The 26,143-nt window shown below is 57.8% G+C and overlaps 2 protein-coding genes across 2 annotated transcripts in view; both read left to right on the forward strand.

The window, feature by feature from the left end:
• Positions 1–20,419, forward strand: part of SLC35E2B (solute carrier family 35 member E2B) — an 81,876-nt gene extending 61,457 nt beyond the window's left edge. Inside the window, exon 11 of the transcript XR_008420913.1 lies at positions 20,403–20,419. The gene's annotated coding sequence lies outside the window, so the exon portion shown is untranslated. The remainder of the gene's footprint in view (positions 1–20,402) is intronic.
• Positions 15,993–19,375, forward strand: FNDC10 (fibronectin type III domain containing 10). The gene has a single exon (XM_019460949.2). It carries the CDS (start codon positions 17,342–17,344, stop codon positions 18,023–18,025), a length of 684 nt encoding a protein of 227 aa, XP_019316494.2. The 5' UTR covers positions 15,993–17,341; the 3' UTR covers positions 18,026–19,375.
• Positions 20,420–26,143: the final 5,724 nt, after the last annotated feature.

A 26,143-nucleotide genomic window follows, 5' to 3' on the forward strand; every position in this document is an offset into this window, starting at 1 on the left:
CCATCAGCAGCTGCCACACGTGTGTCTCTTAGGCCGAGCGGCACGGCCTGAGCCTGTGGCCTGCCGGCAGAGCAGTGGCCGGCCGGCCCCTTAGTGTACAGGCCCCACCCCTACCCCGCCAGATGCTCCTGCCTGCTGGGAAGCCACCAGAGCTGGCTGTGACAGACGGGTCACACGGAGCTGCTCCCTGCCCTTCCCAAATGCTCTGCCGACATACACTCCGCCACAGTGGGCTTCGTTCCAGGCAACCTCAGACCCAGACAAGCCTAGGCAGACAGGCCCAAGGAAGGTCCCTGCCTGCAGAGCCCAGAAACCGGCCCCACACTGTAATAAAGGACTCGGCGCAGGAAGGGACCCTGCGAGTGCCACGAACCAGTGCCATGAGCCGCTCCTTGGCCAGGGTGGCTTGTCCTCTGTGAGGCCAGCCTGTCAGCCTGCCCAGCCAGCCACACCTGCCCGCCTACTGACCTCAGGGACCCACCAGCCACGTGGTGCGGAAGCACTTCCAACAAGACACGGTGCGGGGGGCACCCCAAGAAGGAGAGCAAGTTGTGCCCATGCCTGGCCCTGCCCTACGGGAACAGGCAGAGAACAAGGAGGGGGGTGGGGGATGCCTGGAAGGGTCTGTGGGAAACCAGGACCAGGCCTGAGCCGCCGCCAGCCCCATGTGGGGCAGCAGGGAAGGTCCCCAGGGCAGCCCAGCACCTGTTACACACGCGGTCGGTATTTTTAGCACAGCCGGCTCTCCCCTAGGCCTGGCGGGTGGGCTGCCAACCCCCCCAGGGCTGTGCCTCACGGGAACCCACCAACCCATGTGGGACACAGCCCGATGGGACACACAGGCCGTGGGCCTCTTCCTGCCCCTCGCCATGTGCACCCAGACCAGCACCCCTTGAGGAAGACAATGGAGAAGAGAGAAGCGGCCTGCTCTGGAGACACGCACGGCCCTGGGAGCCTCTTTGTCTCCTCGTCCCCAGCACCTGATCCCCGCACGTCTTGAGGTCTGCCCCCTGCTTCAGCATCTCCATCCAGCATGGTGTCGCCTCATCTCAGGCCTGAGCAGAGCCTCCAGCAACACCTCCCTGCTGTCCCCTCCTACATATCCACCGCAGAGATCGGACACCCGGCTCCTGGGCCTTAGGAACGTCTTGGCCCAGCATTCTAGCACCCTCGTGAGGAGGCCGGTAGCTTTCCAGGTCTCTCCATCATTTTTCTCCTCCCACCTCTCTGCCTGATCTTTGTCACTGTCCTTGGGGGCCCAGCACGTGCTGATCATACCCCCAGGTACCCAGCCCCCAACCCCCCATCAGGACTCTCTACTTCACTTTAGACAGTCCCACCAGAGGGCTCGGGAAGGGCATGGCAAGTGGGGAATGGACCAGAGTCAGGAGTTAGGAGGCAGTGACAAAACCCAGAGGGGTTACAGAGAAAGGGGGCACCCTTTCAGTGGGATATTCGCCCAGAGACTTATTTTTTACTTCCTTTACCAGAAACACTACACTCGGACATCTTCCTCAGAGCTCACAGGCCACACCCCTGCCTGGCACCCAAATGCCCTCAGAGGTTGTCGCTAGGAACGTCAGAGCAGCAGGGTCCGGGTGACAGATGCACATCAGCAGAACTGTAACTTACCTTAGAACACGAACCAGCCTCGAGTCAGCATCCCAGACATTTAGCTGCTACTTCTTGGGTCACAAATTTGACAGTCTCCAAGATTTCCTGTTGGAAACTAGCAACCATGCCGACACAGAACGCAGCAACCAAACAGGCAGCCAGCGAAGCAAGTCTGGAGAGAATGTTTTTTAAAAGGCAGTTTTACACTTTTAGCATTTACCATTTCAACCAAGCAGGCGGACACCGGGGTCTATTCGGGGGTTTCTAGTTTCTCGTGTCTCAAGGAACTGTCAGCTCTTGGAGGCAAAACGATTTCCGAAATATGCACGAGGACAGTGTAGAAATAAGGTGTCTTCCCTATTTGTGAATATTTTATTGGAAACACTTTTAAAAGCCATAAAGATCAAATACCACTTAGCTAAGAAACGGGCAAACTGCCTTTATTCAGAGGAACACAGTTACATGACACTGACACGGCATGTGACAGGCAGCTGCCACTCCTTCCCCTGTGCCTCCGGCCGTGTCTGATGATGCCGTTTGAATCAACACCATGTGGCGCACATTCAACTGGCAAAACTTGGTGAACCACAGGCTCCTGTCATGTGGCAGCTCTGGCCAAGACAAACGTGGACATCCTGGGTGCTGGGGAGTCCGGCCCATTAGGGGCCAGGGTGAAGCCCTGAGACGAGAGCCCAGGAAACCCAACTTGGCCCAGCGGGAAGACCTGCCAAACGCCTAGAGGAAGTACAGGGCTGTCATCAGCTGACTCCCGCCCCCCCCCCCCCGCCCCCCAGACGAAAGGCCTCAAGAACCCTGAAGACCGGGGCGTCCTGCCCCAACCACTGCCCAGGGCCAAGCCGAGTGGGAGCAAGGCTTTCAGATACTTGTTGCATCTGCAGTTGACAGGAGGGGACCTGCCAGGAAGGACTGGGTCTGCCTCATCCCCAGCCCCGCTCGTGCCCACCAGGAAGAAGCCTTTTTGTCACCTTTCCTTATTTCTTCATTTAGATATGAATTCAGAGCATGCCGGAGCAGAATTACGTATCACCCTCACACATACACACACACTCAAAAACAACTAAAACTCCTCTGACATGGCATCAAGTAGAATCCACAGCACGAAACAGCCAGCTCCAAACTGTCACACCACAAGCCCGTCGAGAGCTCACCTGTCTGGCCGTCCAGTCGCCCCCCCTGCCCGCCTGGACACTGGTGGGCAGCCCTGATGCCTGGAGACGTGGGGACCGGCCTCTAGCCTCGCTGAGCTTCAGCGCGAGCCCTGAGCCATCCAACCCTGTGGCGCCTGGGAGATGCCAACACGCACAGTTAGCACCTCCGACGGGACCGCGGCGAGCGGGCTGAGCTAGCCGGTCTGCTCCTGGGTTGCCCGCTGTCTACATGCCCACTCCCGTGCAAACACCGCGACACCCGGCGCTGCCCCAGAGGCCTGCAGGGCTCCCTGGGCTCTGGCGGCCTCGCTCCTACTGCAGTAGTCACTGTCTGAGGCGCGCAGGAGCCGCAGCGCCCGAACACGACCTGCGGCCGGGAGCGGAGCAGGAGGGCTGGCGGCCCGGGCGCTGCAGACGTCAGGGCCCGGCGCTGCGCCCCGGCCGAGGCTCCGCAGGGGACAGCGGGGGTGGGCCGGGCCGGGCCGGACTGGGCAGAGCGGGCGCGCAGCCCGAGCGTGACCCCGCCCTACCGGCCCGGGTCCGCCCCGCCTCCTGCCACCCCATCCCCCTTCCTCGGGAAGCCGCCCCGGGCCCCGACTGAGGCCAAACCCTAGTGCCCCCGTCGACCCCTCCACTTGCCCGTAAGTTTGCGTCCCGCCCGTTCGGCGCGGGAGCTCCGGGGGCCCGAGAAGCGCCGATTCTATCTGCTAGTGACCTGCCAAGCGGCCTCGGTGTGCGCGGCAGCCTGCCCGCGGCCCCTCTGCCGCTCAGCGCCCGCCAGCCAGGCCGCCCCGCCGCGCCGAGACCACCGGCCGAGGCAGGCGAGGACCCCAAGCTCGGGGCTCTTGGGGCCGCCGCGGAGCCTATCGGGAGTTGTAGTCTGCAGCCCGCTGGGGCCGGAGCTAGAGGGGAAGGGTCCGAACCACAACTCCCAGGAGGACCCGCGGCGGTGGTGACGCACGCGGCCGCAGGAGGCGGGGCGTGCGGGAGGGAGTCCCGGCCAGTGACCTGACAGAGACGGGGAAGCCTGCTGCATTGCTCCCGGGAAAGGCGCGAGCTCGGCTCCCCGCCAAACGCGGACGGAAGGCGCGTACACATCGGGCAGCGTGTGCCACACGTCGTCGAAAGGCTGCGGCGGCCTCGGCGCACTCCGCACCACGTTGCGGGCCGAGGGCGCGGAGCCAAGCAGCGTGCGCCTGGACGGGAAGGGGCCGGGCTCCTCGTCCAGGTAGGCGCGGGGACCCTCGCGCCCCGGAAGCCACCGAGGACCGAGCTCGTGCGGGCCGAGCAAGGTGGGCCACTCTACCGGGGCCGGGAGGTCAGCCCTGCCGGGGCGCTGAATTTGAGGCCACACCCCCCGCGAGGGGGCGTGACCCTCGCCGGAAGCTCGTCGACCTCGCGCCTGCCCTACGTGGCGCGGCTCCGTGCGAGGACGCGGCCCGTTGCCATGGAGACGGAGGCTGCGGCGGGCCGCGGAGGCCTCACCAGCGACTCCTTTGACTTGATTGGTTTTAAAAATCGGAATAACGCCAGTCTGAGCCGTACTCCTCGCGGAACCGAAGCCCGAGCGAAACGCGGCGGGCCCCTGCGCTTCTCCCCGGCAAGTACGTTGGGCGCTCTTAGCTTCCTGGTGACGGAAAGCCGCGTGTGTGAAGCGGCCGCTGCTAGGCTCTGACGCGGCCGTGTGACAGGTTTCCGCGGGCCCCGCCGTCCCCGCAGCTCCGCCCCGCCCGCGTGGCCGCGCGTGGCCCGGTGTCCCCGGGGCGGCAGCTGTCGGTCCGCTTTCACCACCTCTCGCCGGCTCCCGCGGCCCCCCCTGGCGCAGCCTCTGCTCTGGTCTCTCTTCGTCTTTTCTCACGCCCACATGTCTTCTTTTTCAGACGTTCGGACACTTTTGCCACACGCCTGTCAATAACGTTTTCCCTCGGCTCAAGCTCCTGGATACCTCCCTCCGGTGCGCCCTGTCCCTTGTTCCGGTCCAGCCTGGTTGCTCCCCAGACCTGCTGCCCGGTCTTCCCCCCGCTAGAGCTGTTGTCCGCTGTCGTCCTTGTGCTCCCTGGGCTGCAGTTCTTGTGTCCTGGCACCGCTGCCATCTCCATCTCCCTTCTTGGTTTACTCTGTCGTTTTGCTCAAGTCGGCCCTCCGGAGCTTTCTGGAAAGGGCGCATGTCTGAAAGGTGTTTGTTCTATGCCTGGCTCTGATGGACAGTTTGGCAGAGTCTAGAATTCTAGTTTGGAAAGACTTTATCTTCAGATTTTCTGACGTCACATATTTTGCTTCCAGCTTCCAGCTTCCAGGGACACTGTTGAAAAGTCCAAAGCTATTCTGATGCCTGGTCAGTGGTCTGCTCTCTGTGGGTTCTCTCTCTGAAAGTGGTTAGGATCTTCTCCATATCCCTGGTGCTCCGAAATGCCATGGAGGTATACCGTGCTGCCTCTCCTGACTGTACTGAGCACACCGTTCTCTTCATTCTGGAGGCTCTTAGCCTTCTTCAGTCTGGGAACTTCATTGGTTTTCTTATAAGATTCTGTATTTATTCTGAGAGAGTGACAGCGGGCATGTGGGGCAGAGGCAGAGAGAGAACCCCAAGCAGGCTCTCTGCTGTCAGTGGGCAGCCCAACTCGGGGCTCGATCTCACAAACCATGAAACTGAGCAGAAATCAAGGGCCGGTTGCCTAACCGAGCTTAACCCACTGAGCCAGCCGGGTGCCAATTTGGGGAACTTTTTTTAAAAAATCCTTCTGTTTTTCTGTGTTTGCTCTCGATGGGATTTCTATTACTTAGAAAACCTAGTGTTTTTCCGGTTGACATCCTTAAATTTACCATCCATCCGTTCTGTCGATTGGTTAAGTTCTGTGATTCTGTGACTTATAATAAGAAATGTGCATTTGGTTTTCATCCCGTTTCTGGCACAGAGCTCCTAAAACCTTTGAATTTCCTAAGCGAAAAGAGTCACAGAAGGGGTATTTTGATACAACAAGCCTCTTTCAACCACACTTGAGCTTCTGTTAATAAGGTGGCTTTTGGAAAAACTCTGTTAACCTTGAAAATAAAACCATTATTTTACCTGCAAAAATGGGCTTATTTGGGATAACAGAACTGTAATTCAGGATAGGCAAGTTATGGCAAAACCACAGGCAAGTCCAGAGAACAAAGAAGAGAAGCATTATTTTATGGAGAAAGGGGAAATTAGGGGAGTTGTTTGGAAACAAAGCCCACTGGAGAGAAGCAGGGGTCCAGGGGGATGAGGTTTCTCACTGGCCGAGGGGCAGGTGTGGTGGACTTCCCGTAGGAGACGCAGTGCACATCTTTTCCTGTTGGAGCCTATAATTGATGTCCTTCCTGTTGGTTCTTCCCTTGGGGAGACACTTTTCTCTCTCTCTCTCTCTCTCTCTCTCTCTCTCGTAAACATGAGCTTTGTTTTTTTAATGTTTGTTTATTTTTGAGAGAGTGCAAGCAGGAGAGGGGCAGAGTTAGGGGGACAGAGGGTCTGAGGCAGGCCCCGCACTGACAGCAGTGAGTCCGATGCGGGGCTCCAACTCCTGAACTACGAGATTATGACCTGAGCGGAAGTCAGACACTCAACTGACTAAGCTACCCAGGTGTCCCAGGGGAGACATTTTTTCTTATAATTGACACTGAATGGTGGCTCCCCCTTCCAGCCTTTCCTTTTAGCATCCCCAGTCCACTTTAGTGAGGTTTCCCTTTATTCATTTCATGCTCCTAGGGGTGAGGGCTGGTTGCCAGGGGGACCAACCATGTGATTGGTCAGAACTCAGCCTCACCCCCTGACCTCCGGGGAGGGGAGAGGGGCCGGGGTTGGGCCCGTTCTCCAATGGCCAAGGACTCATCAGTCACGCCCCTGTTACGAAGTCTCCACACAAACCCAAAAGGACCACGTCTGGAGAGCTTCTGGTTGGTGACACGGGGAGCTGGCCTGGACGGAGCACGGACACCCCGCCCCCTTCCCCCAGCCCTGGCCCCGTGCACCTCCTCCATCCGGCTGTTCCTGAGCGATCTCCTCTTATCACAAACCAGGAATCCAGGAAGTAAAATATTTCCCTGAGTCCTGTGAGCTGCTTTAGCAAATTAATTGAACCCAGGGAGGAGTATGTAGGAACCTTTAATTCTTAGCCAGTTGGTTAGAAACACAGGTGAGAACCTGGGCTTTCAACTGGCATCTAAAGTGTGCGCGTGCGTGGGGCGGGGTGGGGGGAGCCGTCCTGTGGGACTGAGCCGTTAGCCTGTGGGATCTGACACTGTCTCCAGGTAGCGTCAGAAGGGAGTCAAATTGGATCTTGTCTTGGTCTTGAAGAAGTAGAAGCCCTGAAAAGGTGAGAGAGGCGTCACAGGAAGCGTGGCAGCAATGCGGTCCAGCACCAGAGAGGCCGTGAGTGACCTGGTTGCCGTGCTTCCGAAATGTCGTCTGGACCGGCCTACATGTAAATGGAAGGTGCTGAGGAAAGTAAATCCATTTGAGAAGTGAGAATATGGGGTCGAGGACGTCAGCCTTGGCAGCAACGGCCCCTGAAGCAACCGCAACGGATGCTGCTGTTCTAGCCCCGGTAAGCATCCAAACCCACCAGGCTCTATAGTGGCTCAAGCGTGGATTGACCAAAGAGAAGCTTCAGGAGAGCAAACCGCTGTGGTAGACCAGCTAGGAATGATGCCAAGGTGACAAGATTGTCCACGATGAGATCTGGTCCAAACAATTGTGGGTGTTTTCAAGGGGATTCAGAGTTTCACAGAATGTGGCAACCACAAAGAAGAACGTACCTACACCGCCCCCCCCCCCCCCCCCCGCCCCGAACAGTCATCAGCACCAGGCCCAGCGGACAGTGCTCCTGGAGACAGCTGCAGTCAAGACGCGGCGGATTATTGCCCCTGACGACAGGCATGTCATTACCCAGAACAATCAGCTTTGGTGGGCCACCCGTTAATTTTGCACTGGGGCCAGTACACCAGTTGGACTGTCAGCATGGGGCTGCTTTTGGTCCCGTCGGGTAGATTTCCTCCTCCCCGTTGGCAGTCTGAACCGCCAGGATCTCTGGCCCCGCCTAGAATCGAAAACAAAGGCCATCATCATTGGGGACCAGCAGGGCTCACCTCTGACCTCCCTGTGAAGCAGGAGCCTCCACAAGTTGCCGCAGGAAGACACAGGACTCTTCCAGCTTGGATTCAAGAAGGTTTTGAAAGAGATGGAACGTGAAAGGAAGTTGGAGAAAGGAAGACGAACGAGAGTGTTCAGCAGCGTCCAGAGAGAGAAAAGAAGGCCACAGAAGAGGCTGGCAGAGGAGGTGGCTTTGTTTACCTGAGGGAAGTACATTTGTAACGATGGGTAAGAGCAAGACGCTGAAAATGCTTCAAGCAGGGAAGCGCCACCAGAAGTCACACCCAGTTCCCAAGAAGAGCAGAGGAAACCCGAGGTGAAGGAAGAGCAGAGAGACTCAAACGAGGCCATTGACAAAAGTCCTTCTGACTGAAATTCGCCTGGGCGCCACAGATGAAATGTGTCACGGAGCCAAAGACGCACCCTGCCAGCAACGAGAGCCCCCACAAAGCTGACCCGGCCCGGGCGCTGGCTTCCCTCCGTGGGAGGGCGACAGTGCCTCTGGGTCAGGAGACCGATGGCCAGGCCACGACAGGCGTCCGCCTGCCCGGGGAACTTCTGGTGCTGGATCCAGCAGAAACAGGAAGCTTTTTGGAGAAAAGAGAAACAGCAGCTGTTACTTAATAAACAAAGAGAAGAAAAGCAACAAACAGAAAACACGGATGAGAAGTCCATAAAGAGCCGAGTCGCCTGTCGCCCCTGGAAGCAGGAGAAGCACACAGTGATGTGGTTAAAGGAAGGGACCCCCAGTGAAACGTCATTGTTAGAATCGGGGGAAAAGGGCATGAGAGAAACGAGGAAGGAGCACATCCCATCTCCAGCTCTTCACACCATTCCGGAAGGGGGACTCTCCAGGCAGGTGTCACACCTCTAGATGTTCTCCCCTTCAAGGAAACGAGACGTTGTAGGAGCTGATCTTCAGCTATGAAAGCTACACGTAGTAGGAGTGCAAGTAACTCCCCGAGAACCACAGTCTTGAGCAGTAGGAGCAAAGGTCGGGGAGAAGGCCAAGGGCATCATGGACCTTTCCGAGAGAGGCAGAGAGGAACTCGCTGAGGGGACAGGCGGATCGACCGGCCCGGGGGCCGAGGAGCTGATACGGGTGCAAAACTGATGACCAGGGTGGACATCCCAGTGGGAGCAGCCATAGCACCGAGACCAGCCGCCCTCCCTGTCGTGAGTGCTGGAGAAGGACGAGGCAACAAGGGCATGATGTTTCAAAGAGTCCATGAGCTTGGGGCGCCCGGGTGACTCGGTTAAGTGTCTGACTCTTGATTTTGGCTCAGGTCATGCTACCACGTTTTGTGGGTTCGAGCCCCACATCAGGCCCCGCGCTGAGCATGGAGCCTGCTTAGCATTCTCTCTCTCTGCCTCTGCCCCTCCTCCACTCTCTCTGTGTGTCTCTCTCTCTAAAAAAAAAAAAAAAAAAAAAAAAAATGTCCATGAGTTCTAAGGGCTTGTACCCCCAGCAGAGGCACTTTGTGGCTGTGTATGTGAAACCATAATCTTTTTTTAAGAACCTATGAGTGGGTGTGCTTTTCCCCAAATACTCTCCAAGTTCCTTAACAAGATTTCTTTGTATTGCATTTAAAAAGAAATGGTGGGGCCCCCGGGTGGCTCAGTCAGTTAAGCGTCCAACTTCGGTTCAGATCATGATCTCACAGTTCATGAGTTCAGGCCCCGCATCAAGCTCTGTGCTGACAGCTCGGAGCCTGGAGCCTGCTTCAGATGGTGTGTCCCCCCCCCCCTCTCTCTGCCCCTTCCCCACTCGCGCTCTGTCTCTCTTTCTCTCTCTCTCTCTCAAAAATAAACATTAAAAAAAATTTTTAAGAAAAGGTGCAGAGGCACCTGGATGGCTCAGTCAGTTGAGCGTTGGACTCTTGATTTCGGCTCATGTCGTGATCCCAGGGTTGTGAGACGTTGGGTGCCTCACAACAGATTGGAGCCTTCTTGAAGTTCTCTCTCTCTCTCTCTCTCTCTCTCTCTCCCCACCCCCCCACCTCCCTCTCTCCCTCCTTCCCTCTGTCCCTCCCCCGATTGCATGGATGCCCCCTCTCTCTCAAAAAATAGTACAATCAGACTTTAAACAGGCCATTCGTTTTCAGCTGTAATATTCTTAAAATTATTCTGGAATTTACGCTCAGTTCATTTTTGCTAATTTTGTTTTCTCTTCTGGTTGTCTGTCCCCGGTGAGCGTCTGCTGCAAGGCACAGAGCTGCGTGGTGGTGCTGGAAAAGACGCCAGAAGCTCTCACATGTTTTGTCTTTCCGACTTCATTTCTTCTGATTCTTTTTCTTGGATGATATTCTCTCATAAGTGTAATTTTTTTCTCACTTATAGAGAAATTAGAATTATCATTTCTGCAATTATAGATTCTTTTAATGTTTGTTTTTGAGAGAGAGCGAGAGCACACGAGCGGGGCTCTAACTCATGAACCCTGAGGTCGTGACCTGAGCCGAAGTCAGAGGCTTAAATGACTGAGCCACCCACACACCCCAATTACAGGTTTTTAAAGCCTATTTTTTTCTGCTGCACTCTCTTCAGTCCAGTTTCCTTTCCTCTGTGTGCTTCAGTCTCTCCACTCCATGTTGAAAACTTTCCTCAAATGTCTGATGAGCCTTCTTTCCCCGCTTCAATGTAGGAGACGCCGCAGTGGGTAGGCTCGGGCTCAAACAAGCGTGTCCCCAACCTCCAAGCAAAAGTGGTTAAAACAAGACAGAGGGTGGTCGCTCCCTTTAGTGGGGGGCCGAGGGCTGGTGTCAGGGTTCCCTAATCTTCAGGGACCCCATCTTTTCCCCTTTGCTGTCCCACCGCCCTCACGGGCCACGACGGCCTCCCAGGCTGCAGCTCTCGTGCCTGCGAGCCCGCCAGAAAGGAAGAAGGGTCAGGAAGGTGAGACCTTGGAGCTGGTATCCATGGGCCAGAACTTGGCACACGCAGCCGCAAGGAAGGCTGGAAGGCAGAGTTTTTGTGGGAGACACGTTTCCAGGTAAAGCAGCGCCGGCGTGACTTAGAAATAAGGGCAGAGAGACGCCTGGGGGGCCCAGTCCATTAAGCCTCCTACTTTGGCTCGGGTCATGATCTCGCGGTTCGGTTTGTGAGTTCTGGTCCCCTCGCTCCCTGCCCCTCCCCCACTCACTCTCTCTCAAAAGTAAACATTTAAATGAAAAGAAGAGCAGAATGGATATTGGGAATGACTGGCAGTCTCCACACTTCAGAGCTGACTGGGGGCTCTGCTTGCCTGAGCTCGCCGTCCCGAGGTCGTCCAGGGTCCTGCTGGGCGAGCTGGTGAAGCCTCCACAGCCTGTAGCAGAATATCTTTTCTCTTTCTCCTGGGACTGTTCCACTTCGGCCCTTGGACAGCATGCCTGGCAGGGGGAAAGAAGCTTGGAAATCACGCCCCACAGGGTGCAGATTTCCACCTAACCTCCCTCCACAATTCAAGTCAAATCATCAACGTCGGTATTTTCTCAGGGCTCACTGCACGGCAGGCAGTGTTCTAACTGCCTTGCGTGTTTTCACACATAGTTCTTGCTCAGCCTAACAAGCTGGGTGATATCTCCAGTCCTGTTTTATAGATAAGGACGCTGAGAGTCGGGGCACCTGGGCGGCTCCGTCGGTTGAGCGTCCGACTTCGGCTCAGGTCGTGATCTCACCGTTTGGGAGTTCGAGCCCCACGTTGGGCTCTGTGCTGACAGCTCGGAGCCTGGAACCTGCTTTGGATTCTGTGTCCCTCTCTGCCCCCTGCTCATACTCTGTCTCTGTCTCTCTCTCTCTCTCTCAAAGATGAATAAAACATTAAAAAAATTTTTTTAAATAAATAAATGCATGTTACAAAAAAAAGATAATTAAAAGTCATACATTGAAAAAAGAACAGGGGCACCTGGGTGGCTCAGTCAGTTAAGTGTCCAATCCTTGATTTTGGCTTGGGCTGTGATCTCACGGTTCCTTAGATCGAGCCCACGTTGGGCTTCAAGCTGACAGCGCAGAGCCTGCTTGGGATTCTCTCCCTTCTCTCTCTCTGCCCCTCCCCTGCTCACTCGAGCTCTCTCTCTCTCAAAATAAACTTTTTTTAAAAAGCAAAATACCCAGAACACTTATGAAAAACTAAATGAAGGGGGTATGAGCCCTACCAGATGATAAAGCATATTCAGATCCAAATACTTAAAACAGTGTGGAACAGAGCAGAACCCAGCACTACTGCATGGGACTCCTCTAGGGATTCCTCCCACACCATAAACCATTTAATAAATGAAGCTGATTGGAGGCTTGTGCCTTACACCAGAACCAATCCCAAGTTGATCAAAATCAGGCCTGGAATAAATAAAACCAAAACAGCACAGGGGGTGGGGACAGGGAACCAAAGGAGAATCCACACTTTTTTTTTCCCCTAAAGATTGGATTTTTAAATAATTTCTGCACCTAACATGGGGCTTGAACTCACAACCCTGAGATCCAGGGTCAGATGCTTAACTGACTGAGCCACCCAGGCTCCTGAGGATCCCTTTTTAACATCAAGTTGGAAGGCTTTTCTAAATATGACCCCAAATCCAGAAATGATAAAGGGCGTTACGTTTTACCACATACACATAAAGCATTTTTGCCTGGTGGAACCGTTACAAGCAGATCCAAAAGGCCACAAACTGGGAGAGGTGTTTGCAACTTAACCTTACAGATAAAAGGCTGGGGCGACACAAATGGGGAAGATGGAGAGGAAATGGGTCAAGGACACAAAAAGGACAGAAAAAAAATTTTAAGTGAAGGTTCCTGTAGTTTTTTAAAGTCAAGACCCCCCCCCCCCCCCCCCAACACACACACACACACACCCGGGACACTTCCAAAAGGGGGAGGTTGCTGGGCCCCACGTCCTGGCGCCTGTGCAGTACCCCGCACGGCCGGAAGGTGGCGATACCCAGCGCTGTGCCCCCTCCCGGAGCAGGCGTGACGCGCTCGCTCGGGGTCCTGAAGCCCAGTTAGTTCCATTGCTTCCAGGGCATCTTGGCGCAGGTGCACATGGCGTCCGTTCTAGGGCTGCGTGTGCAGCAGTGTGGACGGTATCAAACCACGGAAGCAGCTTGCCATCCACAGGGCGCTGTCACGTAGCTCCTGCGTGCATCTCAAAGACATATCATCAAGGAGAGAAGGCAAGAGGAGAGAGCATTTAGTATGCTACGACTGTAAACAGGGGCCTGCACACCCTTATCTGCTGACACGCTAACCGCCTGTGGAGGGAAACACGCATTGCTGACCACGGTGGCTGGCTGGGCCGTAGGACAAGGTTCACCATACTTTTATAATGTTGTATATGTGAGTCAGGTTTTGCCACTGCAAGCAAAAAAAAAAAAAAAAAAAAAAGATGAAATAAACCAACAATTAGGAAAGCAGAGTCCTGTTTTCAGTAACAAGGTGGGTTCCGGCACTTGAAAGCCCTCAATGAAACGATGGGAAATCTGTGCAAAATATAAACAGATGGCCACTGGAGTGTGGCACTTCAGATGGAGAAGTGCGCGTGTGCAAAAGGGCAGCCCTGAGCCGGAACTGCGGGAGCTGAACAGAGGCCTGCCGCCCTCCCTCCCTCCCTCCCGAAGGCCCAGCTGAACTTCCCCAAGTCAAGTCCCTCCTGACTCCACAGGAGGCCTGGGAAACCACGTGTTCCTGTCACAGAAGCGGTTCCCCGGTTCTTGGTCACAGCCCCAGGCTGTGGTCCCCACCTTGCCTTGCCGGCCCCTGGTGCCTCACACTGACCCCTCACCAGGAGCTCGGTCCCAGGGCTGTGTCTAGGCCCCCCAGGCACAGCTGGAGGCAAGGGACCGCGGGACCCGCTACCCACCGTGCTGCCTCTGAGGCCCCTCTGGACCCAGCCGGGGTGTGGGAGATGGGCCCGGGCAGAGATGCTCAGATCTGCAGGGAGGAGCCGTGAGGCCGAAAGAATGACCTGGGGGTCCTAGGAAAGAGAAGGGGTCCGTGGAGGAGGAGGAGGTGAAGTCGGTGAGGTTGGCAGGGCCCGCTTAGGACCTCCAGGTCACGCATCCAGGGGACTCCGAGGTGCACAGTTAGAAAATAGGTGTGTCGATGTTTAGGCAGGAGTTTTCCTGGCTCCAGTGGCCTTGAAGTTCGGGGGACTCCTAGCCTCGGGCAAGGCTGGATCCAGAGACTCGGAGCAAAGAGTCTGTCCAGGTTGCTTGCACTTCTCAGGGGTCGGCTTCGTTCTCAGACCAGCTCTTCCCACACCTCATTAGGGCTGCAGCAACTGGCAGTCCGTCCCCTCCAGCGGAGCAAATGCCCCTTCCGGCGCCCTTCGGCAAAGGCCTCGAGGCCAAGGGGATCATCGTCTGAGAGACCAGGCCCGGGTGCCCCGCCAGCCCGTGGGCGGGGGAGGGAGGGTGAGGACAGAGAAAGGAGGTTCCCAAAGAGAAATGAGGGGTCACTACTCCTGGAAGTCGGAAGAGGGGGGCAGGTGGGCACCACCGGGGTTTCAGCTTCAGTTGGCGTCTCTCTCACTTCAGCCTGGCTGCACCCCAGTGGCCAGCCTCCGTGCGTGCAGAGCCCAGGCTCCTTCCCCTGGTTTCCCACGAGCCTGCCCAAGAAGGTGACCCCAGGCAGAAGTGGGGGCCACCTTTTCCAGCCCACCCCACCCCACCTCTGGGGGTCCTGAAAGAGATAGGTGAAAGGAAAGCTGGTGTGTGTGTGTGTGTGTGTGTGTGTGCTTTTGGCGGGGGGGGGGGGGGACTTTGAGCGATGGGACACGTGGTTTGTGCACGGGAGGCAGGCGGGCTAAGCTAATGGATGTGCACGGGTCCTGCCCACGCGCCTTTTCTGCTGGCAGGGAGGCCACCGGAGCCGCACTCAGCTACCTGGGGAGGGAGCGTGCTGACCCTCGACCTCCTCCTCCCCTCCCCTTAATGGAGCAGAGATTACAACAGGCCCAGATGCTCCCACAATCCCCATTAGCCCTTATATTTCTGGGCAGGGGGCGGCTGAAGGGGGTTCTCATTGGAAGTTCTCAGGACTGGTGGATCTGGGATCACAGATGGACTGCCTCTGGGGGGCCAGAGGAAAGGGCCCCAATCCTTCCACTTTCCCCTCAGGCTGTGGCTGGTGGCAACACAGAGCCACGCCCTGGGACTGGGTGTCAGGAAGAGTACAGTAGCTATTCTGCTGGCCATTGGCAGGGGCAGCCATGGAGGTGGGTGTGGAGGTTGATGTGGGGTGTAGGCTGGTTGGGGGGGGTGTCCCTTGTGGTCTCTGGGGACAGTTCCTTTGCTTCCAGGGCCCAGAACTTCACATGGGAAGAAAGCCTTTCTCAAGTCTGCCCTCCCCAATCCTGCTGCATCTCAACAGAACTCACACAGGGACACGTGGGCACAGGACTCCCCTCCCTCACTCGCTCTTTGCCCACAGCAGGCAGGATGCCCTGGACGGAGCAAATGCCCACGTGGGGGGACAGCAGAGCCTTCAGCCTCATGGCCAACCCTTCCACCCGGCCAGGAGTTGCCCTGACCAGGAAAAGCTCTGCAGTGGTGAGCCCCCAGCCTCAGAACAGGCTCAGGTCACGGGCACCAGAGTCCCCAGAGAGGCATCAGGCTGGATCTAACCAGATCTCCACCTCGCCACTTTGCAAAATGCTGAACGGCCCTCCTATTTCTGCCTGGCTCTTCTCCGTGGGGTGGACTGGCAGATTGGCTACCCGTAGGTCCTCGGGCCCAGAGATGCCACAGTAGTGGAGATTTGGGCCACTGGAGAGAATGGGGCCTCCCCTACCCCCACACTGTCTCCTGGGGCAAAGTGACTGCAGGAGCTTCAGGCTTCCATGGGAAACCTCAGCCCCAGGAGCTCGGGGTAGGGACACAGAAGTTCCTAGATCATCATCACTTTCTGCTTCCCTGTGGAAGCGCTCAAGTCCTCCACCGAGCTGGGGCAGTCCGAGCCCAGGGCCCTCCATGCCAACAAGTACCCCTCCCCAAATCTACCCACAACCCTTCCCCACGAGGTGTAGAGGCCTGGGGAGACCCTTGCAGGGTCCCAACCAGCTGGAGGGGCCTGGTGTTGGGGTCAGGGTCCTCCAGGCTGGTAATGAGGCATGCCGGGTACAGGGCTTCTGACCCTCGGCCTCAGGTTTTGGTAGAGGCCTTGAGATCTAGCGCTGCCCTAGGACTTTCTGGGATGACCAGGAATTATTAAGGCTGGGGGTGGGGTGTGGGGAGCAAGGATTCTGTGAGTGCTGCAGCCCACATAGTCCCTCCTCTCTCCCCCAGGTGAAAACAGCACGTGGGAGGTGCTACAGGGAACACAGGGTCCATGAGACAGTTGCCAGGGACTTCTTGTCACCTCCCTTCCCAGGGCAGAGTAGCCCCTCAGACAGAGACATGTCCCCTGCACCTGACGTGTTTCTGCTTCAGGTCCCTTCAGGTCAGGCGGACCCCCAGCCCTGGAGGGGTGTCCTGAGAACCGGGTCCTCTAGGCAGGGACAGCCCTGAGGGGCTGCTGTCTTGGGCTGGTCCTAAAGACAAGAGTAGGAGAAGGTATGTGTCCCTCCTTCCCCGGGGATGCGCCAGGTGAACTTGTTGGGGGCTGTTCCCTTTGCCCAGCCCTGACCCCCTCCTCAGGGCATGGGGGGAGGGGGGCTAGCCCAGGGCCATGCGTGTGAAGGGAAGAGAGAAGTAGAGGACTGATTAGAGCAGGGGATGCTCTTTGATGAGAAGCTCCATTCAAGTTTTCATCAAAGGAATCCTCGTCTCTCCGGTGCCCCTCCTGCGTGGGCGCTGCCTTGTCTCTAACCCCGTGAAGTCAAGTGTCCTCTTAGGCCCCTCCTCGTCACTGCAGGCCGACCCTTACCCTGGGTCCCCACCGCGTATCTGGGGAATGGGGCAGCCTAGGGCAGAGTAACCCGGACTCCTCAGCGTTCCACGGCGCCGCCTCCTCTCCCTGTCCGGAGGCACTGCCAAGGGCGGTCGAAGAGCGGCTCTCGGAGGCGACCACTACCCGCCCCGTCCCCCCCACCCCGGTCCCCAGAGAGCCTTCGGAGAGGCCTAGAGGGGGCGAGGAACGGGCGGAGAGCCGCTCACACGGCGACAAAAGGGACAGGCGGCGTGGACCGCGCGCGCGCGCGCGCGCGCGCGAGGCCCGTCGCATCTCACCCCGCCCCACGCGCGGGGCCGGGATCTCCAAGCCGCGCTGGCCACCCCCTCCCCTCGGCGATCCACCCTCCGGGGGCCGCGGGCCCGCGAGGGTTAAGGGGGGTGGGGCGTGGGGCGGCCCCGCCCCCGCCGCCACGCCGGGTCCGAGCGCGCACGGGGCGCGGGGGCGGGTCGGAGCGGGCGGCGGCGGCGGCGGCGGAGGGCGCGGCGCGCCGGGGAGCGCGGGGAGCGGCGGCGGCGCGGCCCGCGTGACCCTCCGCCGCGCCCGTGAGCCCGCGAGCCCGCGCCCCGCCGCGCCGCCCAGCCGCAGGATGCGCGCCCCGCCGCTGCTGCTGCTGCTGGCCGCCTGCGCGCCGCCGCCCCGCGCCGCCGCCGCCGCCCCGACGCCGCCGGGCTGGGAGCCGGCGGCCGACGCGCCCTGGTGCCCCTACAAGGTGCTGCCCGAGGGCCCCGAGGCGGGCGGCGGGCGCCTGTGCTTCCGCAGCCCCGCGCGCGGCTTCCGCTGCCAGGCGCCCGGCTGCGCGGCGCACGCCTCGGCCGGCCGCTCGCTGCGCGCCAGCGTCCTGCGCAACCGCAGCGTGCTGCTGCAGTGGCGCCTGGCGCCGGCCGAGGCGCGCCGCGTGCGCGCCTTCGCGCTCAACTGCTCGTGGCGCGGCGCCTACACGCGCTTCCCGTGCGAGCGCGTGCTGCTCGGCGCCTCCTGCCGAGACTACCTGCTGCCCGACGTGCACGACGGCGTGCGCTACCGCCTGTGCCTGCAGCCGCTGCCGCTGCGCGCCGAGCCCGCCGCCGCCGCCCCGGAGCCCGCCGGGCCCGCCGAGTGCGTGGAGTTCGCTGCCGAGCCGGCCGGCATGCGGGAGATCGTGGTGGCCATGACGGCGGTGGGCGGCTCCATCTGCGTCATGCTGGTGGTCATCTGCCTGCTCGTGGCCTACATCACCGAGAACCTCATGCACCCGGCTTTTGGGCGCCCCGGCCTGCGCAGGCAGCCCTGAAGCTCCGGGCGGCCCACCGGGGCTCTGCCTCCTCGAGATGGGCGCCCGCTCCCCACTCGTCGCTCCTGCTCCCTCCTTAGGATCTTCACGCGGGGCCCACCGGAGACCGGTAGGGCCTTGGAGTCATCGCACGACCTTCCTAGCCCGGCCTCTGCCTCCCAGACTCCAACTCGGGACTGACCCTTGGGCCTGCGCAGGGGTGCCAGCCTCGTCCAGGGCTCTCCCTGCTTTCCAGAGGCCTTTATAGGGGCCACCAGGACATACAGCCCCTTCTAGCAAGAGCCATTGGCACCCCCGGGTCATCACCCTGCACCTCCAGCCTGTGCCAAGTTGGAAAAGGAACAGGCTGTCGTCATCGCTTGGTCACTGTGTGCTTTGCTGGCTCGACGAGGTCCCTTGGAGCCTGTCCTCTCCCCATCTCACCCCAGTGGGCTTAGATTAGCTTCGTGCCTTAGTGTCTCTGGCCCACTGCGGAAGCCAACCACCCGTCCTGTGCTGTCTGAGGGTGTCCGGTGGCCCTGGTACTGGCCGGCTTGTGTGTGCTTCCGGCCGGGGCCCCCTGGGGAACTTCCCCCCCCCCCCCTTCAAGCTTCGCAGGAGCCTCAAGTGTGGGTGAGCGTTGTCCTGTGTTGTCTTCCTACTCTGGTGTCTGACACGCCGGAACCATGATGTAGCAGCAGGCAGGCCCAGCCTTTCATTGCCACGTCCAGGGGTGAGTGTCCTCTTACCTTGTGTGAAGCTGGCGGCTCTCCAGGGCTGCCCCTCATTCTCTTTTGTGGGTACTGCCTCTGTCGAGGGCTTTACGTGGTGAGTGAGGGCAAGTGGCTGGAAAGAGGGGTCTGGTGGGAAAGGACGGCGTTGTATCCAGAGGGCAGAAGAAGGGAGGCCGGCCTCGCCCAGCAGGACTTGCCTCTGTGGTCTGGGTCCCAAGCCTGGACCACAGCATGATGGACAGCACCGCCCCACCCCTTCCCTGGGTTGGCAGTCAAGAGCCAAGGACTTGGCTGGTGATGCCGCTGCCCACGGTGGATGGAAGGCCGGCCCTGCCCCTTTCTGGGAAGACGTGAACCCCCTGGCCAAGGTTGCTTCCTGAGTTGGGCACCGGGCATCCCCAGGAGGGGTAAAGCTCGCTTAGCTCTCCAGGAGCCCCTGACTGTGACCCCATCCTGGACCTGGCGCTTCTGGAGTCACTGTGGCCAACCCCTCCCCGCCCTCACCCCAGGTCCTGGCTGGTGCCCCCACAGTGCCCGCTCCCTACCTCTCTGTCTTTGCTCTGCCTGCCCTTGGCATGGCGCTGGTCAGGTGCAAGCCTGGCGTCAATGTCTAAACGTCCATCATTTTAGACCAAAACCACTGTCTTGTGTGCTTACTGGGGAGGAGGGAGGGAAGGGTGCAGGGTGAGGGGAAGAGGTGGCTTCTCCTCCCAGTTCCAGGGCACCCTGCCCTTCCAATTTGGGGCTGAGAAAGTATCTCCTGGGCCTGTGGTATTTGGGGGGGAGGTGGGTATGGCACTGTCTACACTTGGAAGTAGTCCAGCCTCACGGGTGACCCAGTTGAGCCGTGACGTGTGCGAATGCGGCTCCAGGAGGGTCCTCTCCCCAGCCTGGGCCTCCCCACGCAGCGCTAGAGCCGGGGAGAGGGGGGCCTGGGGGCCCCAAGTGGAACGAGCACTGGATCACCACCCATCCTCCCAAGAGCCCTCCCCCTCCTTGGCTGTCCTTGAGATGCTGGAGCTGGCTGTGACCCTGAAGATCAAAACCAGCTGGGGGCGGGCCAGGCTGTGAGGAGTGACTCATCCCTGTGGAGGGGGCAGGGTGCAGTGATGCGTCTGTCTAGACAGCTGGGGCAGGAGTGGGTTCTGCCTCTAGAAGCTTTCATTCTGACTTCCTGGGGGCCCTTTGCCTGCTGCAGCACCACCCCCCCCACCGCCCCCCACCGGTCGTGTGCTTGGGCGTCTTCGACAGGGTAGAGGCGGGAGCCCTTGGCAGCTCTGGTCTGAAGAAGCCTGGCGTCTGCCCTCAGCTCCTGGGTGCAGTTGGGTTCCGGGACTGGAGCCACTGGGAGGCTTTGTGAGGCCTGCCCTCATCCCGCTCTCCCCCTTCCTTGGCGCTCCACCTGGTTTGGGGCCCCTTTGTGGGTTCCAGCTCATACCAGCCGGAGCCACAAGCAGGTCCCTTGCGCCGCTTGGCCAGGCTGGTCAGCACTGACCTGCAGCCTTCTGCTCCGTACGGTTTCACTCCAGGGGCTCCTTGAAGGACTGGAGTCCGGCTGTGGGTTTGCAGAGGCGAGCGGCCCTGCCCCGGCGCGGTCCGGTCGGCGCGGTCCGGTCGGCGAGCCTCGGCCTGGGGGCTGCCCCGGAGCCGGTGTCTGGGTGGAGCGCCCCTGCTTCTGAGCTCACCGTCATCCTCACGAGTGCCCCCTTCCCACCTGGCCCCACCGTCCTTCCAGGGGCGCAGGGGACACTCGGGCTCCTACCCCACCTGGCATCACCCCGTCCGCCTGAAAGACTGACCGGTGTACCGTGTCCAGGGCGCCCCCTCCCCTCCACCCCTACCATCTCCTGGAGGAGACTCCCGCTCCTGCCCCCTTCTGTCTCTCTCCCTTTCCCTCTCGTGTGGCCTCTGCTCTCCTTGCGGCCGCTCCAGTTCTGACCGGCCAGTGGGCAGACACGCCACCCTCCTGTAATCTGCACGGCTTCCCTGTGTCCTGCAGGTGGGGTCCAGATGCCTCACTTGCCGGTCGAGACTGCCAGTCTCGCGAGTGCCCGGAGATACTTAAGCTTCTGACTTTCTGACGTGGAACGTAAGTAACCGCTCTGGTCCCGAAACGCCGAAGGGCTGCCTGGCTGTCGTCCTGGCCGTGCCGTCTAACAGCCGTGCGGCCCTTCAGAGCCTTGGTTTCTTCATCTGTAAAATAGAGACCGTCACAGAACCTAATTCACAGGCTTGTTTCAAGGCTCGCCTCGCTGTCCGCGCCCGCTTGGAGCGCCCTCTGGGCCGAGACCCCCGGGGCCACGTCCCCAGCCGAACCGCACGCAAAATGTAGACACGCGGCCCTTCTTGAAACTCCCATTACGATGCCTTCTGTGTGCAAAGCAGAACTCCTCATCCCCTGCTCAGTCGCCAAAGCCGGTTCACGGCCTTTACTTCTTGCTTAGCGGGCGGGAGTGGCCCACCGTCATTCTGTGAACACGCGCTGAGTGCCCCTGGGGGCCTGGCTCTGCGGCCCCTGCAGCGACTGCACGACGCGGGACGCGGCCCGGGCAGCAGCGGCTCGCCCCGGGGCCCGGGTTCCGCGGGCGCTGGGAGGCCGTTGAGGCGTCAGGCCTCACGGGAGCCGCCAGGTTTCCTCAGCGCTGGCCCCCGTGAGGATGTCCTACTCTCGGAGGCTGCTCAGCTGGGGGCGGGGGGGGGGGGGGGAGGTACACACAAGGCGGCAGACAGGATGAAAGGCGATAGAGGGAAAGTCTCTTGACGGGCACATTGTGGCGCTGGCACTTCCCTGGTCATCTCAGGATTGGAGGTCAGGGCTGGTGGATCTGGTTTTCAGGGACAGTCGGGAGCTGCCGAGGACCCCGGCTTGGGGGACCAGCAGTTTGGCCCCTTCAGCCTGGGTCTATGGAGGCCGGGGACCCTGACACCCAGAGCCTCCCCAGACTCGCCACACCTCTCTGCTGCACCCATTTCGTTCCTCACTTGTCATTTTCTGTTTAGCTTTGATAACCTAGGCAGTTAAGATTTTCATGTTTTCTGGACTCGGCTTTTTCTGCCACGCTTCCTTTATCTGTAGGGATGTCACTGTGCTTCTTGTTCTCTGCTTTTCTCGCGGTAAGTCTTCCTGGGATTCAACTGCCACTCTGTTCTGTTGGTCATGTAGGACCGAGACTGGTTTCCTCAGGCTCCTCGCTGAGTGTGGGTGGGCTGAGATAGCTTTCCTGACTTCCCGAGTGTGTTAACACTGTTCGGCACGTGGCCTCACAGAATCTGGGATCCGCCTTTTCTTTCCCCTTGTCCATTTTGGGGGGGCGGGGCACAGGGGGAGAGAGAGAATCAAGCTCCACGCTCAGCACGGAGCCAGACACCAGGCTCGATCCCATGACCCTGGGATCACGACCTGAGCCGAAACCAAGGGTCGGACGCTGAACCGACTGAGCCATCGAGGCACTGTGCCCCGTCCACTTTTATCTGGACTTTCTCATCCGTTGACCCCGGCATCTCTGTCCTGCTCAATTTGGATTCTAGTTCCACAAATTCTTCCACGCCCATTCCCTTCTTCCCTCGTTAGCAAGCACTCTCGCGTGTCCTCAGATAATCTGCTTTTTAATTTACCTCCAAGTTGTGCTGTTGATCTTTACTCTTTACCCACCTCTGCGTCTGAGATTCGTCATGTTGCAGTATGCACAGACGTCTGACGGCTTCTCTGCCGCATACGATTCCTAGTGTCCTCACCCCTCGGGAGAACACAGGTAGGTGCAATACAATCACGACGTTTCCATGCAAATCCTCAATCGTGCTCTTAAGCGGTCCTTGCCCACCCAGATACTACAAGAATACTTTCCTAGGGCACCTGGCTGGCTCGGTCGGTATAGCATGCAACTCTTGATCTCAGGGTTGTAAGTTCAAAGGGCAAAACCCTGAAGAAGAAAGAGGACACGTAGATCTATAGCTTAGTACAGACCAGCATGCGTGAGGGAATTATGAGGCCAGCCAAAGAACCGACAAAAAGGATCAGAGGGCAAACTTCTAGAATTCAAGCAGCGCCAGGAGCCTCTACCAACCAGCCAGAGCGCAGGCCTGCTTCCTGCGATTCAGTCACACACACACATGCTGCCTGACGTCGCTGTGCAGCTCACTGATGCGGTTTGTTTTTATCCTTTCTTTGGTTTCAATTATAGTTTCTCCTTGTATGTCTTCAATTTCACTAACTTTCTCTTCTGTAATGTCCAATCTACCATTAATTCCACCCAGTGTATTTTTCATATAGATATTTCAACACAAACCATAAAAGAACAAATTGATAAGCATAGTTTATCAAGCTTCAGAACTTTTGTCCTTCAAAAGAAATTGATGAAAGGAGAAAATATTTATTTTTAAATGTTCATTTTGAGAGCGAGCACAAGCAGGGGAAGGACAGGGATAGAGAGAGAATCCTAAGCAGGTTCCGCACTGTCAGCGCAGAACCTGACTCGGGGCTCAATCCCACGAACCGTGAGATCATGACCTGAGCTGAAATCAAGAGTCAGACACGACCAGCTGAGCCACCCCAGCGCCCCGAGGGAGAAAATATTTATAAATTACATATCTGGCATACAACAAGCACGTTAAAATATGCTCAATTTCATTAGTCATTAAGTAGATATACATTAAGACTACATTACCATACCCTGAGATACCACCTATTAAAATGTCTAACACTAAAAAGACTGATCATATCAAGTGTTGGCAAGGTAACTCCAACACTACTGGTGGGGACGGAAAATAGCACATCCACTTTGAAAACAATCTGGCAGTTTCTTAGAAAGTTAAATATACAAACATCTGACCTAATCATCCTACTCCTAGGTATTAACCCAGGAGAAATAAAAGACTATGTCCATACAAAGGCTCACCTATGCATGTTCAAAGCAGCTTTATCTGTAATAGCTAAAAAGTGAAAACCCAAATGTCAGCAGATGGATAAAGTGTGGCCCACACACTCAATGGAGTACTGCCCCGTAATAAGAATGACCCAGGGGCGCCTGGGTGGCTCAGTCGGTTAAGCGTCCGACTTCCGCTCAGGTCACGATCTCACGGTACGTGAGTTCGAGCCCCGTGTCGGGCTCTGGGCTGATGGCTCAGAGCCTGGAGCCTGCTTCCGATTCTGTGTCTCCCTCCCTCTCTCTCTGTCCCTCCCCCATTCATGCTCTGTCTCTCTCTGTGTCAAAAATAAATAAACGTTAAAAAAAAATAAAAAATAAGAATGACCCACTATTGATACATGCAACATCTCCCCTACAGGCACTCAGCAAGTGCCAATAGGGACAACAGCTCGATGTGAAGAAAAAAGCCATCTCAGCTGGAAACAGAGGTCTTAGCTCTTTAGAGCTGAGTCTGTGAATGTGGTGGGCAGAGCAGAGAGTGCTAAAAACAACGTTCAGAGTCACCAAGAACTAGTTGAATGTGGTGTTGGGAGCGCAGAATGGCCGATGGGAGGTGGGGGGAGTGGGGAGTAACGTTTCTTCAAGTTGGTGACATTTATCTGAATCTCAGTCCGTGGACTAAGACTTGAATTTGGGGGGTGGTATATGCAGAGGTATATAAGGCATGAGACAAGCAGGTGGTGGTTGTTGTTGTTGTTTAGTTGTTGGGCCACTGAGTTCTAAACAGGGAGCAGGAAGAAGGACGTAAGAGAGCTGGCTACTGTCAGACCAAGTCTTTGAATTCCGGTTAGTAGGTTCTGAGCACGCTAGGGAAGCCACTGAGGAGTTTGGTCTTTAAAATGTAAATAACTCTCGAATTTGTTGTGAATGTAAAAGAAACTACATGTTCATCATAAAAAAACTGAATCAAAGAATTCCAAAAAATATAAAGGACATTCAAAGCACCCTTAATCCTACCACCCATAAATACCTGCCACCTCACTTTTAACATTTTGGTGTGTGTCCTTCTTATGTTCTGCATACGTTCAAGTAAGTAGACAGCAGGTGGGTAAAGTGTCCTCATTCCTCCTCATTCATCCCTCAAACCCCCAAGTTCTTTTTTTTTTTTTTATTTTTAAAAACATTTATTCATTTTTGAGAGTGAGACAGAGCATAAGCAGGGGAGGGGCAGAGAGAGAGGGAGACACAGAATCCAAAGCAGGCTCCAGGCTCTGAGCTGTCAGCACAGAGCCCGACGCGCGATTCGAACTCACGGACTGCCAGATCATGACCTGAGCCGAAGTCTGACGCTTCACCGACTGAGGCACCCAGGCACCCCACCCATTTTATTTTTGAGAGAGAGACAGAGAGACAGAGGGGGAGAGAAACACAGCATGAGCAGGGGAGGGGCAGAGAGAGAGGGAGACACAGAACTCGAAGCAGGCTGCAGGCTACGAGCTGTCAGCACGCAGCCCGATGCGGGACTGGAACTCACGGACTGCCAGATCATGACCTGAGCCGAAGTCAGATGCTTCACCGACTGAGCCACCCAGGCACCCCAAACCCTCAAGTTCTTCCAAGTAAATGCTTCCTTGCTGCCGTCTGCCCGGTCCTCCCTCACCCCAACTATGTCCAGCAGTCCTGAGAGTCTAGGGGCCGGGTTCTCAGCTTCTGTTCTCCCTGCAGACAGCATGAGCAAGGATAGGATACTTCAGTATCGGTGACGGTGGTCCCTGACCATCTGGCTTCTGAGTTTCACACGTCCTCTCCAACAGGAAGCCTCTCTTCCACCGTGCCTACGGTCACACCTAGCCTTTCGAATAGCCAGTTCAAAAAGCCGCCACCCCCACGTCGACAGCTCCAGGCACCCCACTACCACAGCTGTTCCACCCCAGGGGGATCTCCAAGTCAACGCAGAGTGCCCCTCTACTGTCGCCACCCTTGCATGGCCTGATTCCTCCTCTTACCCAGTGCGGCTCCCACGGGGGAGCATCGCCCTCCGCTTGCCCCCCCCCCCTTTGTCGTGCTCCCCTAGAAAACACCAACTCCCTGCCCACTCTAAACCCGGATCCAGGCGGTGGACAGGGCTGGAGAATAACAAAGGGGGTTCCCTAGTCTGTTACCCCGTGACCCTAAATCTCGAGCCCGCAGCGCCTCCAAACCGACCCGAGGACCTAGTCAACTTGCTCTCCCGCGGGTCCTTCACGGGTCCTCTCCCCAAGTGCTTCGTAACTTCACCTAAATGTTAAACTTGTAAGGGTTTTGAGGAGAGCCGTGCGCTGACGCTTGCGCGCGCCCCGGGCCGCAAGGCGGTTCCAGAGGAGGCGGCGGGGGCCCACGACAGAAGCGACCCGGAGCACTGGGGGACTGACAGAGTGCGCGCGGAGCGGGTCTAGGGGGCGCGTAACGGCTCCGGCGGCAGGAGCGAGAGCCCGCGGTCCGGCAGGCCGGGGACAACGCGCACAACCGACCCCAGCCGCTGTCGCGGCGGGCGCGTCACT

This window comes from Panthera pardus, unplaced genomic scaffold (genome assembly GCF_024362965.1).
Source record: "Panthera pardus isolate Hobbes unplaced genomic scaffold, ASM2436296v1 HiC_scaffold_11, whole genome shotgun sequence".
NCBI classification, from domain to species: domain Eukaryota; kingdom Metazoa; phylum Chordata; class Mammalia; order Carnivora; family Felidae; genus Panthera; species Panthera pardus.